At 23.2% G+C, this 15,582-nt stretch overlaps 1 protein-coding gene across 1 annotated transcript; it reads left to right on the top strand.

The window, feature by feature from the left end:
- Positions 1 to 76: 76 nt before the first annotated feature.
- Positions 77 to 12,107, top strand: Bma-twk-8 (Uncharacterized protein; the record flags this gene model as incomplete). Its single annotated transcript, XM_043074309.1, has 10 exons — positions 77 to 698; positions 8,776 to 9,111; positions 9,319 to 9,505; positions 9,714 to 9,758; positions 9,912 to 10,057; positions 10,228 to 10,312; positions 10,586 to 10,864; positions 10,989 to 11,178; positions 11,475 to 11,633; positions 11,781 to 12,107. 10 exons carry the CDS (start codon positions 77 to 79, stop codon positions 12,105 to 12,107), a joined length of 2,376 nt encoding a protein of 791 aa, XP_042930243.1.
- Positions 12,108 to 15,582: the final 3,475 nt, after the last annotated feature.

Below are 15,582 nucleotides of genomic sequence, written 5' to 3'. Positions count from 1 at the left end.
CAATATTTACCGATTTTACTTTATTTCATAACAGCAACCATCTTCCTGTAGTCACATAGAGGATGTACAGTACATCATGTCGGTTTTGCTAACGAGCAATTGTAACTTAGCATCATCATCATTTGCATGTAATAATCCTAATGTGGATAGTCGATCAGCAATTACTTCATCACGTTCAGAGGCTGTTCTTAGATCCTACTCTGTTTCATCTCGTCAAAGCTGTGATGATCGTAAGCAACAAAACTCAAATATGCCATCAATGTCAGTTATCAGGGAAACATCCACTTCATCTTCTAATAAAATAATAAATAATGCTAATAAGACAATAACTCCTATATCAAATATATGCTTAAAACGGATCAAACAATGGTACAAATTTCTTCATCTCGATTATTTATTCTCATTGGCATTTATGATGTTTTATATGTTCCTTGGAGCATTATTATTCCTTTGGCTTGAGGGTGCATCAGATCAAGCTCGGAAACTGAACGAATATAAATTTTACATTCATCAAAGAGAATTATTTCTGGAACAACTTGATGAAATATACAGTATTAAAACATCACAACAACGAAAGCATCTATTAAAAGAAGCCATTGATTATTTACATCAGCAAATTGGTGTTTCGTTTAATAATCAATCAGAATGGTCACTTACAACTGCTTTATACTACTCTGGCACAGTTCTTACAACAATCGGTTTGTTTATCTTTTCTGCTATCTTAATTACTTAATTGGAAATTTGTTCGAACTTTTTAAAATTTATTGAAATTAAAGTAAATCAAATGCTTTTTTTGAACAAAATCAAAATAAAAGTTGCTTGTTACAGTTTGAATGTGCACAGAGTTTTACTAAAAGTCGTTTTGTTACAAATGATTTAAATTTTTTAATTAATTAAATTTGATAATTAATTTCTCTTTCTCAAATCCAACAAAATGTTGGACAGTAAAACCATTGAAATTTTATTAAATTTCATATCATCAATTTTATTTTGAAATTAGTTTGAAAGAAAAATGCTAATAAAGTTTACAAAATTGATAATTAATTTCTGTCTAGTGAGTGCTATGTTTGAATGAGAAGATTAGTGGTAGGATTATGTTTGTTCTCTTAAGCTTGTTAAAATTCTGTAAAAATGATGAAAAATTGGTTGTACAAAATTCAGAAGACTTCATAAATTTCAACAAATACTTTTCAATTTCCTTCATTTCATATTTATGAAGAATTATTTCTTGCAATAGTCTCACAAATTGAAAAAGAAAAAAGGAAGTATAATTTACAAGCAAAAAATAGAAATAATCTTTGTTAAATTCTAATAATTCTTAAAAACTTTTTAATAATGCAATGAAATAAATAATATAACCTAAAAATTTAACTTCTTTCTTTTTTTCTTATTGACATTTATATGCAAAAATAAAGGATGCTTAATTTATAATTCCATTCGTGATGAAATTTGCATGGTTCATAGTGTTGTATGAGATTGAGTAAGAGTTTGCCTTCTTGATTCTCTTTTTTCTTTCTTAAATACTAATTCATTAATTTAGATTGTTTTAGATTGTCCAGTTGTTATTATATGCTTCAATGATTTCTTTTAAGTCAGCTGTTGTGAGAAAATTTTCATTATCTGCTTACAATTTCATTGGGAAAATGATTTATGGTACAATAGATTTTGTAAACTCATAGATACAGCTGACGCTTATTGTTAACAAAATCATTTTAGCAAAATGAAAAAGAAAAGAAAAGAAAAGAAAGGAAAGAAAGAAAGAAATGAATAAATAAGAGAAAGAGTTTCGATTTCATTTAATTCAGTTTTTATTAATAATAATTATTATTATTTATTTATTATTGTAGTAAGATTTAATCCTAAAATTATCTAAATTTTAAACAAGTTTTTCTTTTCCTTCCTCTCTCTCTCTCCTCTATGGGAAATGAAAATAACCTTTTCTTTCATTTCATTTAGTTTATCAAAATTAAGTTTAGTATTATACATATGAAATAGAACAGAAAAAAAAGAAATATCTGACAGAGGCGAAACAAAACAGAAAAAACACGAATGATCCTTCATACTAATAATCATTGCTGTGTTGATATACTTACAAATGAAGTGAAATATTACTGATAAAAAAATATTTTTTTATCTCTTAAGAAAACAAACGAAAAAGAATGAGAAAATTTTCTCCACCTTCTAAGTTAATATGATTACATTTGCAAAGTATTTGATAATATTCTAATATTCTTACTTGATTCATTCTTTTTCATTATTGATTTCTTTCTTTATTTAATTTTATTATTATAATTAAATATCTTAACTATCTGATAAATGAACAAAGAATTTATTTTATTAATATTGGTATATATATATATATATAAAGCACATAAACACATATATTAAAAGACGAAAAAAAAAGGAAATTCATTTGTTTTATATCTGATATCAAAAAATTTCTTATCATGTTTCAAATTATCATATCGTTTTTTTTTTTTGTTAAACAATTGCATTTTGTGCTATATTACTATTGCTAAAAAATAATCGATTGCACATAAAATAAAATTTAATTATTTAGATGACAAGATAAGATTTGAAATGTTGAAATAGGAATGATGAATGATTGATGAATTAGCGTTAGTTACTTTTGAAGTGCAAATTTCACTTCAGATTTCGCTTATACAACAGTCGTAAATATCAAAATATATTATATCATACATGTTCCTCCCATTTACCTATTCGAGGAAAAAAAATATGTTTGTTAGTTTTAAAAAAGTTAATGCTTTGTCGTAACATTTATGAAATAATAAATTAGGAAATTTATTGCTAAAATAAAAATTGTATTGTTGTTGACAATAATAATTATTATTGTCAAAACAAGAATTTTTTTTTGCCTGAATGGATTAATTTTTTCATACAAACTCATTTAACATTTAATGTTAAAAAAAAATGAGTTTTTTAAATGAAGAATTAACGAAAATGGTGAATTATTTAAACATTTAGCAAGATATCTTTAATTTTTAAGTCAAATAAAATGTTATTTTCTTTTTGCTTTACTTTTATTTTAATATTATTCTTAAATTGTTTTTTTTTTTTTTGGAAAATCATCAATGCTTCAAGTTTCAGTTATTTTTTTTTTAGTAAGAAAAATTTGGTGAAAGCGATTATTACCAATAATATATAATAATTTTTGCAAAAAGAACTATAACTTATTCATATGCAAAAAAATAATTCGTGTATCAATATATTAGAGTGCTATAAAATGAAAAAAACTGAGAAAAAAAACAATTTGGTAGGTATGCAATCTTCTAAATACATTTTCATCCAACACTGGAAAATATGCATCAGTCGCACATTGCTAAATATTAGATACAAAGCATAAATTCATTCCTACGAAAGTGATTAAATATTTTAAAGTGTTTTTGAAAAATATCAAATCATGCTAATTATTATTTTTATATGTCTTTTGCATAAAATCTGATTTCTTTGGAATAAATATGCAACGTTATTCTATGAATCAGTTTCATTTAATTAGTACTAAACAAGATACCGTTTTGAATATTGCATTATATACTATTACTAATATCGAAACGATATTAGTAATAACAGGTGATAGTTGGAAAATGGGAATATTGAATACAATATTTAATTTTATTGAATTTATTTGTTAACTTCGTTGTCATTTGATAATGAAAAAAAAAGGAATAAGAAAATTATATAATAATTAGTTAACTAATTAATAATAGTAGTAATGATAATAATAATTATTATAATTATAGTAAAAATCGATATCTATTTTTTTTTACTACCATGAATACTTTTGTTGGTGAAATTCCCTTTTCAACTTTGAAATTTATTTTTAGAGCTAAATCATAATCAAAAGCTCTTATTATTATCGTTTCGATGCATAAATAATATGCAACTCTTTGGTAAAAGTATATTTTGGAAATGATAATTTTATCATTTAATCATTTGAAAGTGATAATTCTATCTGAAAATGATTTTTAAAAAATCATATTTTTTTTCTTTACTCTCTCAATCTTCTTCTACTTAACTGCTTGTACTTTTTTTTGTGAGTTTTTAGATTTCAAATGAAAACACCTAACCTTTCTTCGTTTTTTTCCGATAAATCATAATTTACTGCACGTTAAGTATCATTCGTTCTATTTTTATTTATAATAAAATGTGTGTGTGTATGTGTATGTATGTATGTGCCAAGTGATAAATTATTAACAACTGCGTTATGGTTTTAAATTAAAATAATAAATTAAACAGCTGGCTTTAAGAATTGCTTCTTTTGTTTATAAGGGAGTATTAAATTTCAAGTGTGATCATAGGGAAATTCAGTCACTGATTGATTAATTAGATAAATAACAGCTTTTGCTGTAGTTTGATAATAATAAATTTTGTGTAAAGAATAGAATTTTTTCTCTTTTATCAACAGATATGAAAGTTTCATGAATTTATTATGCTTAAGAAATGTAGTGATAAAGTTGTCGGAATAATTACCTTCTTATATTACTTAAATAGTCTTTTTGTTTTTTTGTCTTTTTTTCAATTTAATAATGGAACAATGCATGATGATGTGGTGCAAGAAAGAAAAGAAAAGTGAAATTGAAAAAGTGTGAAAACGAGAGAAATATTCCAAGAAAAAAGAAAAAAATTTAAAAAATAAAAAAACAAAAAATTTATATGTCATGTAAGTAAGAAATTTTGTTATTTAATTTGTTGAAATATTAAAATTTTATAAGATTTCATTTATCAACGATTTATTAAATTTCTTTTTGTCTTTTTTTTTGAGGCGAAAAAAACATCATACATATCTGACCATAATGCTATAGTAAATAAATTTATTATTTATCAATATTTAATACTTTTGTCTTATTATGTACGGTAAGTTAAAACTTAAAAAGTTTTGTAATTAAAGAAAGCAATAACATATTGCAGCTTTCCGATAATCTATTTTTTTTAATTTAATTATGCATTACTGATAAATTCATTTCATTTTTATATCAAGAGAAGAACATAGTAAAGTTGAATTATTGGATCGATTAATTAATTTATTTAACAATGATTAATTATCAAAATAGTTTTTCTCGCTAGTCAATTTGCAGTATTTCATATTTCTGCTAGTTTCATTTATTTCAATAGTAAAAAAAGGAAGAATTTCTTAAAGTAATCCAGTTATAATGGATCAACTTTTTAACTTGAAAAAAAAAAATCTGCTGTTTTAGGTTTCAGATAAAAAAAGTAGGAATTTTGCTTTTGTTAACATTTATCAAATTATTTCATTTTAAACAGCAAAATGCCTGTTAGGTATAAAAGTAAATTTTCTAGATCACTTCTTCTTGCTTCCTAAAATGCTCATTTTTTCCTTTTTTTTTTTTTAATTTTTTCTTTGTGGACCGTCGAAATAGGTTTTAATTATGTGAATTGAATTAACTGAAAAGCTGAATTTTATCCTTTCTTTTCTTTTTTTGCCCTTTTTCAAGACAATTTCAAATGTGCAATCATGCAATTAAATTTAAAAAATGAGGAGAATTTTAACGATGCATTTCTACTTTTTTAGCATTAAACAATTTTAACGTTATATAAACTATTTCATTGTTTAGCTAGTTTTCATTCGCAACAGAAAATTTGAAATTGAATTTGGAAAAAATCATTTAATGGAAAAATAAAGTGTCGAACAAAGCCTGAAAAAAAAGCGGGTCAACAAAATAATCTTTCTCTTATTAATTGATACTTTTAATAAAACATTTTGCATGCAATTTTTTGATTATCTATTCATCATTTGCTCTACATGCAATACTTATATTTTAGATTTATACTTTATTCAAGTTTAATTACATACCTATTCAAATCGTTTTTTCTTTTCACTAAAAAATTTAAAGAAATTCATTTCATAATGCTTTTTCACATTTACTTCAGCAATTAATTATTTCTTAGCTTATTATGAATATTTCTTGGATGAAAGAAGCAAGGAAAGATGATGAAAGTTTGGATTAAATTCCAAAGAATAAAAAAAAAAAAAAAAAAAAAAACAAATTTAAGAAGCAAAAATGAGTAATAATATAAGTTTTATGGTTTACTTTTATCAAAAAATCAAAATCAAAAAAAAAAAAAAAAGTACAATTTAACAATTAGCTAAGGATAAGGCTATGTAATTTAATATATTTGTAGCATATACTTTAGAAAAACAATAAACTGCAAAAAAAAATTTTTTTTTTTTTTTGAATTCAATTTAAAAGTTTTTTGTTATTAATGAAAACTAACGAAACAGTGGAATATTTTATGTGATGTTAGATTTGGTTTAATGAGGAAAACATAGAAATGTTTAAAAGCAGAAAATTGTTCCTTTTTTTTATTTTTGTTTAATGATATCAGATAAATTTCTAAATTTTTACATAATTTATAACATCAATTATAAATCGGATTAGTTTGCTAAAATGTTTACATACTGCATGCCAAGTGCATGAAAATATCCTGCAAACTATATAAATATTGTATAAGCATCTTCATATATTTATTTTTCAAAAAGAAAAAATATTTTATTTTTTCATGAAATAATATTGAAAAGCATAAATAATATTAATTTTTTTACTAATTATTTTCTTTAAAAAAAAAAAAAAACGGTTTATTTGTATGTCAGAAAAAGTATGCATAGAAATGTTTGTTTGTTAATTGATTTACATATGAAAATAACATTCGAAACTTGTTAAATGAGATATAACTTACGTTTGTAGTTATTGCAGATAAATTTTAATTTTTTTTTTTTTTTTCTTTTTTCCTCTGCTAAAAAATGCAAATAAAACATGAAGTTGAATCACAGTACGCCAAGCAAATGAACATATTATAGCATGCAGTTAGCAAGTAGTTGACAAATAATTTATTCAATCACAGTAAGCTAAATAGAAAAGAAAAAGAAAAAAGTTGATTTGAATTTTTTTCATAAATTAGAGTATAATAATAATGCATTCTTTGTAATTACATTATTTTTATCCGATATAATGATTAATTTTTTGTCAGCAAAATTCGTAAGTCGTATTTGCAAAGTTTTTCGTTCATCTTCTTGCATTATTGCAACTTTTGATAACATTGAATTTAAGTCAGAAAAATAGAAATAAATTTATGAAAAATGTTAGCATTTTTCACTTCTCTTTCTAATGCATTTTACGTGTACATTTGTAATGGTATTTTCAGTGAAAAAGTTTTATGCTATAAAATTTTATGGAAAAGAGAAAAGATTTAAAAATAGTTTATTTTTAAAGTTAGTTTTGCAATTACATCAATCAATCAGTTCAATTGATCTAACTACAAAAATTTTCCAGTGCATATAAATTTTTCTTTTTTTATTGTAAATAGTTAAATAAATCAAACAAATGGTTATGTGAAAATGCATTTTTCACCACATTATGTTTTTTCTTTTCTTTTTAGTTGAAATATATATATTCTGAAGTCAGAGATCAAAAATAAAACATTTGATAATCAATATTAATCATGGAACTTTAATTAATTACTTTGTTATTATTTTTAACAAAAAAAATTCAGTAATGTCTACAATTTTCCGTTGTAAACAGTGTTGTTTTTATCAGAACAAATCGATATATTATTGGTTTGTTATGTTAGGAAACAACTTTCCTGACGAAGTAAAATTTTGAAAACTTTAGTTTTAGCCTTGCTTTTTTTGAATTATTCCATAAGTTAGTTGACGGATTGTATTTTTCTTTTAATTTACCAAAAAACTTTATTTCAAAAGAAAAAAAAAATGAAAAATCTTCAAAAATGAACAACGTAGATTCAGTTCAAATTTTAACTCATTTCAATTATAATTTTCATTATATTTCATTTGTTCTCATTCAAAAATAAAATCATTCCTGGCAGAATGGAAAAAAAATTAATTTCTGATAAATAATACAGTTCTAATCCCAATCTTTTATACTATACTTTAACATGCTGAAATATAAATTGTTCTCGGTCAAATTAGACATTTTTCTTATCCGCAATGACGGATAGAAAGTGAGTGAAGCAATCAATCACTGATAAATGTTTTGATACAGCTGATCAAAAAACAATCATCCGATAATAAACAATTATCGACTGCATCAATTATTTGAAACAATCATTCAACACACTTTCTCAAATATTCATCAAAAACCGCTTCGTAATAAAGCTTTTCACTAAGATGTGAGAAATAATTAAGTGTGAACTAAAACATAAACATATTGGAAATTAAATTTCATTAAAAAAATATGGTTGCTCTGAAATAATTGTTCAAAATCAATTATGAATATGTTTTTTAAATGTTTTTTCTTTCTTTTCTTCAACACTATAAAAAGTTTTACTTACATTAAATTATGAATAAATTTCTTCTGTGTGGAAAAAAAAATTTCAAATAATATTCGATTGAAAAAACTATTAATAAATGAACATAAGCGATTACTTAATTTGTAATAATTTTTCATTTAAAGTAACAAATAATTGTGACAATACAAAAATTATGATCGAATTTCAGCAACAAATCCATGTTTTCATTTATCATTTGATGAGCTTATTTTAAGAAATATTTGAAAGATTATAAGAAAATTAATGGTACAATACACAAATATTTTAAATTCATACAAACATTTTAAAGATTTCAGAGAAAAAAAACTTTAAAAACAATCATTTTTATTACATTAAATTTTACTAATAATATATGATGAAGCATAATTTCCTTCTGAATGTTTAATGAAAAAACTAAATTAGTGAATTTTTGATTTAAATTTATAAATAAATTTAGCATTTTTCAAACAGGTTATGGTGATATAGCATGTAATACATCAATTGGTCGATTTATGACAATAATTTATGCAATCATTGGTATACCACTAATGCTTATCACGCTTCGAGATCTTGGCAATTTCTTATATAAAGCAATTGTCAATGCTATTCAACTAATGCATTTCACATCAAATTTATGCAGAATATTTGGCAGAATAAATTATAAAACATCAATTCAACAAAATAACAATAATGATTTGGTGCAGCTTGAAAGTGGCATATCCGTTGGTAATGATAATAATGATGATGATACCAATGATAACTTTTCACCAGAACCGAAATTTCAATTAGGCGGTGAATTTATTGATGGTAAATTTTGTCAAATTATTTATTTGTTGATTTTATTTTTGAAAACTCTTTAAACAATCAATTTGACAATAGCATAAAATAATTTAAAATTTAATAGTATTTTTTTGTGATTTTATTTGTAGCATCCAGTATGAAGGAAGTGATGTAAAATTTGGCATGAAAAATCTATTTCGAAAAAATTTTTGTTGAATTAAAACTTAAATTTAGAATCAATAAAAGAGGATGATGCAAAAAATGTTGATGATATGGAATTAAACGATATGGCACCACCTCGAATACCTGTATCACTAGCTGTTGGGATCACTTTCAGTTGGATATTCTTGTGTGCAGGACTTTTTAAAATTTGGGAGCACGATTGGACTTATGCAGAAAGCTGTTATTTCATGTTTATTAGGTTAATCATTTATCATAATTGTAAATGTATAAAATTTGATTTTTCGATTAACACTTATTAAGTGCATTGTATTGACAAACATTTGACCATTGGTTATTTGTTCAACAAATTTAAAAACTACTCTAACAATTTGACATTATTACTTTTCTTAATAATAATCGGAATTATTTTTGATAACCAAAATTTTTTACGAAAAATTTTCTTTCAGTCTATCAACGATTGGATTGGGTGATCTTTCTGTACGACGAAGAGAGTTAATTTTTATAACATTTTATGTAGTGCGAAAAAAAAAAACATATATAACTTTGTTTATTCTAAAACTGAAACTTCTTTTTCAATTTTTTAGTTCAGTTGAAAAAATTTTCAGTTCATCCTTTTTATAAGTTCAATTAAACTTAATTTTCAGTTTGATGATCATGTGTTTTATTTTTGTGATAATTGGTCTTGCAATGGTCAGTATGTGTATCAATGTCATACAAAGAGCATTAGAAGATTTTTATATCAGAGTTTTTTTGAAATTGTTTCTCGAATATCAGTCTAAATTAAAACTAGGTAAATTCTAGCACTTTCCCTGGTAACTAATTGTTTTCCAAATTAAGAGATCAATAAAAATGGAACTATTAATGATCAATGTCCTGATTTAAATAAACGATAAGTAACCTAATTTAATTTTTTTTTTCCTCCATTTTCTGATTGTTGCATTTTTTTTCATTTTTTTTAAGGAAATGATTCAGTTGGAGCTTCTGTGGGTATGATGCAAATGTGGGGTAATAATAAAAAAGCTAAATATTTGATATCATTTTTAAGGTAATTTCCAATACATTTAATAATTATTCTTGAATAATAAGATATGAAATTGAAAACTTTCTAATTGCAAATTGAATGATTTAGTCACGACAAGATAAAATAAAATTCTAAATTACCAGTAATATTGAAAAAATTGAAAAATTTTTCTCTTATTAATATCAAAGTTTTGATTGACAAAATGAATGATTATTTCTATTAGCTAGTTGAAATAATATTAATTAGTTTTAATTTCATTTTATTACTTCGAATTTTTGTGAATATTTTGTTTTGGAGCAAAAATAGACGAGCATCAGTGTTGACGAAAGTACAAAAAGATGCTGTAGCGCGTGGAATTGAAATTCCACCAATTTTCTCAGATATTGATGAAGAATCCGGCATGCCAAAAATGTTTTCGAAAGATTTAAATGAAATAACACTAACAGCTACTGTGGAAGAAGTTATTCAACAACAAGTTGAAGCTAAACAATTTTTGCCAATTCAATCATTAACTGAACTATCACTTCCAAAAACAGTATTCTATGATACTGGTGTACAAACTTCTCTTTTATCATTGTAAGTATTTGGTATTTTTATAAAATTTTCTAAATCTAATAATAAATATGCAATATTCATTGGACTATTTTAGATCACAATGAATGAAGCAATAAAATCAATCTAATATTTGAATTATTTTTAGTAATGATAAAGGTGAGCAAACATTAATGGTGACATTATTGGATACAGCAATTGTAACTGATCCGTTAATTAATGAAATGGTTGAAGAAGCTGTGCAATGCCTTAATCCGACATTAATTCATAGTATTATACAAACGGAAATAATCGAATTAAAAGATAGTGAATGTATTACAGTTATGCCTGAATATATGGTTTGTATTTTTTTACACTTGTTCATAATATTAAGGCATTCAAATTTAGTAAAACAAATGATATGATTTTTTACTGGTGACAATTTCAGAAACTTATTTTATTCAAAAAACCTTTAAAAAAATTGAAAATTATTTCGTTTTATAATAATAATAATTAATATATCAATATATCATATAATATATCATTAACATACTAGATACTTGGAATTAAATTTACTTTTAATATGTATGAAAATTCTTATTATAAATTACTAATAAATTTATAACAAAATATTCTTTTTTTAAATAAATTATAGGTACGTGATGTACAAACGGATGAAGTAAGATTAATTGAGCAAGATATTCAAACTCATCTATATGATATCTTAGAAGCTATCACTCAAACTGACAATGATGATTTTATTCAGAAGCCACTTGTAGAAATGATAGAAAGTGAAATGCAAACTGATCCTATAGTAAGGAAAAAAGTCTTTTTCTTTTTTTTTTGTTCTTTTTGTTTTTTTGCTTCTTTCTTTTTATTGATTTAATTGATGAAATTTTAATATATATATATATATATTTAATTGTAAATTATTTTTTATTCATTCAATGAAATAATTAAGATTCTGAAACAAGGAAAAAGTCGACCAGGTGTATCACGAATAAAAGAAGAATTATTGCAAGAAACACTTCCACAAAGACGATCATCAGCTTCTCATTCATTATCAGGTTATATAGATGTTAGTGAGGATGAGGAAGTTGCAGATGAGGATGAAGATGCTAATAATCTTGACTGGAATCCCATTGATGGTATGCATGCTGAAAGACAACGTCCAGTACGAGATTTAAAACAATTTTTTGAAACCAGTAAAAAAAGAGGCTCAATTAGACGACGATCACAACTTCGACTTTCAGCATCACCATCTCCTTCTACACCATATAAATTTTAATTTATATATTTTTTTGCAATATTTACAATAATAATGATGAAAAAAAAATATATAATTGATTTTTTGCTGTGAGATTAATATATGAAAGTTTTGGAATGATTTTTTTTAAAAAAAAAGGAAGAAAAAAAGAGAATAATTTGAAAATTTATTTTGTAATAACAAATTTTAAAAAATTGCAATTAAGCTAAAAGTAAATGTTAAAGTTCATCATTACGAAGTGGTTTTATTTATATAAAATAAACGATAATGTTTGCGTAAAATTTATAATAAATTGAATTTAAAAAGAAAAGAAAAAAAACAAGCAAACATGAATTAATATAAATAATTCCTTACAATAATTTATGGAAAGAAAAAGAAAATGAAAAAAAAAGGGGGAAAAGGAGAAAATTTGTAAAGAATTCATTCATACATATATATATATATATATATATATATATATATATGTATATATATATATATTCAATTTTTAGTGTTATAATAAATTTAACCCAAAAGAAAAATAATTTAATATAAATCAATTATGGAATTGTTACAAATTATTTAGCATTATAATTTATACCATTTCATTACATCCTTTTCTCTTTTTTCTCCTTGAATTGAAAAAATATGAAATTGTATTGTTTAATCGTTTGTTTGATAATGTATGTATATGTATGTGTATACATGGATAAATTAAGAAAATAAAATTTTCCTATTTCAGTTTACAATTACAATTCACTGGAATAAATATATTAATTGACATGGTAATTACAAACTATATAAATGTAGCAGTATTATCAATAAAATAAGTAAGATGTAATATAATAAAAGAAAAATAAAAGAGCTTAAATCATGATAAAGAAAAATCTTTGAAATAAATAGATTTGATGTAGTATCATCTTTTGCTCATTTTTTTCTTTCTCATTTTACCGATAATATGAATTATTGAGAATTACTATATTAATAATTTAGTGTCATTTCATTTTAGAAATTAAATTAAAAAATAAATAAATTGTAATTGATACTATAAATTTTAACACATCTAACATTAATTGATAGTGGCAATAGTGAAATAATATCTGTAAATAAGAAAAAGATAATGATTTTTTTTTCATTTTTTTATTTTTTAATTTTTTTTTTTTGCAAATAACGAATGAATTGTAATAGCAATTAATTGCATAAATAAATTAATTTCTAATATTTCCATGAGAAATTTTTTTTTTTGAAACAGAAAAAATAAATGAAGAAAGGAGGAAAAAAGCAAAAAAAAAATAAAGTTTCGAAACATTTGTTAATGTATCAACTAACATTTTTGTCATTACCTAATATATTTTTTCCTTTTTTATTTATTTTTTCTTTCATTCCTACACTATTTATTTCTTCTCCTTCCTATGCTAACCCACCTTTCATTGTCCTTTATCCTTGTCATTTTGCTCTTTTTTTCTTTATTTTTCTTTTAACTTCACAAACTAGAAATATTTGAAAAATTAACTAAATTGAACACAACAAATATATCATTCCTTTCATTTTCACTCGCAATTTATTTTTTCTTGTCTCATTATATTTCTATGTATGTATATACATCACTTCTATAACTAATGTTCTTTCAGAAAAAAAAAATTTGTTTTACATAAACAACAAAATTACTTTACTTTCTTTTGCTCTTTTTTTACTTAACGTTTACTTGCAGTAATGAAATAAATATCAGTGATATTGCATTCTTTTTTTCTTGTTTTTCTGTAGTAAATAACATTTATGTTAACAATTATCAGGTGATTAGATTATTAGGTGTTGGACCTTTCTTTGTGATAATTTTAAAACATAAAATTGTTTTGAAGTAAAGGAATTTGTGGAATGTGTATTTAATGATCAAGTAATATGTGTGTTTGCATATTTTAAAAGAATAATAATCAGCAATTACTATTATTTTTCCTCTCCCTTGTTTTTTTTTTTTTCTCACCAAAATTATATTGGATAAAATTAGCTACAATTTATATAAAGTATTAGTTATGATTGATTTTTTATCATCTCCATTATTTTTGCTTAGATTCTCTTCTTGAACATGAACAAACAATTATTTTAACTTTTTTAAATATTTGATTTTAATTAGTAATTTGTTCTGTTGCATGAGAATGATAGTTAGTTTTGCGATATTAATCATCATAATAAACATGAAATGAAATAAAGGTGTGAAAGAGAAAGTGCACTTAAAACTCGTTTGAAAATCAATAATAGCTCGAAAATGATTTATTATACTTATTTTTTTACAGCTTAAAAGTTGCTCAAATTAAAGACTTTTAGAAAACGGAAGAAAAAAAAAAAAACATTTTCCGTTAAAAATTTTCGAGTCATATAGATTTTATATATCATTAATGATTAAAATAAAGTATTATTAATAATTGCTTTATTAAAAGAATATTATATATTTTACAGTTAAAGAAAATTTTTATTAAAAATTTGTAAATAAGTTTATCTGTGATATTTTTTTTCCTTTTTTTTAAAAGAAAAAAAAGAAAAAAGCATTGATTTAATTACATTTATCTGATGGTAATTCAACTGACTTCAATATATCTTTAAAGTTGAATTTACTTAAATTAATGCATAAAAATAAAATATAAAATTCATTATATTATTCATAAAATCTATTACTATTGCAATAATTAAATTATGCCATACTAATTACGATATATCATCGTACTGCAAGTTTTCATATTTTTATTTACTGGTCGTTAAATATTCAATTATTTTCGCACGCCATAATATCATTCAGGAAGTGATTAAATTTATATCAAAAATATTTGTATCCTGTAATATTAGTTAGTAGTTTGTTAATTCAAAATGATGTGTGCAATTATTTAACAATCATAAATTTTACTAATATTATTTCACTATAATTAGTGAAATTTTCATTTAATTCATACTTACTAGCTGATCAATAGTCTGTCTGTTGACAGTTTTGTTAATAAAAATATTGTAGTATAATCTTGTATTATTATTATTTTTCATACTGTAACAACTTTCTTCAAATGCAATGGCAATTGTTGATGATCAAATTACTAACCATATTTTCTATACTTATCGTAAATTGAGTGATAAGACAGAGGAATTTATAATATTGTTTTGTTGAGACTAATTAAAAGATGAAACATTAATAAGTGACAAATGATAATACAATTGTAACGTTTTGCAAGTCAATATCGTCCGATAGCTATTTTCATTTATTTCAATTATTTTCATCACTAACAGCAGCACCACCATCAACTACTTATCATCTCCAACATAGCTACCTGCACTACACACCTGAATTAGTAACATCAGTTTGATTATTATTATTATTTGCTATTATGCAATAGCAAATAATAATAAACGCCGTAAAATGAAAAGTTATATGATATGTTCCAACTTTAAGAATTCCTTTTGATTTTATGATTGAATCATTCCCATTCTGTCTTGTTTTTATAATTTTTTTTTGTAAATTTTTTATTTCACTTCCTTT

The sequence above is a fragment of the Brugia malayi genome, assembly GCF_000002995.4.
Source record: "Brugia malayi strain FR3 genome assembly, contig: Bm_v4_ChrX_scaffold_001, whole genome shotgun sequence".
NCBI lineage: Eukaryota > Metazoa > Nematoda > Chromadorea > Rhabditida > Onchocercidae > Brugia > Brugia malayi.
Note: the sequence above shows the minus strand (reverse complement) of the source record. Positions and strands in the feature narration are given on the sequence as shown.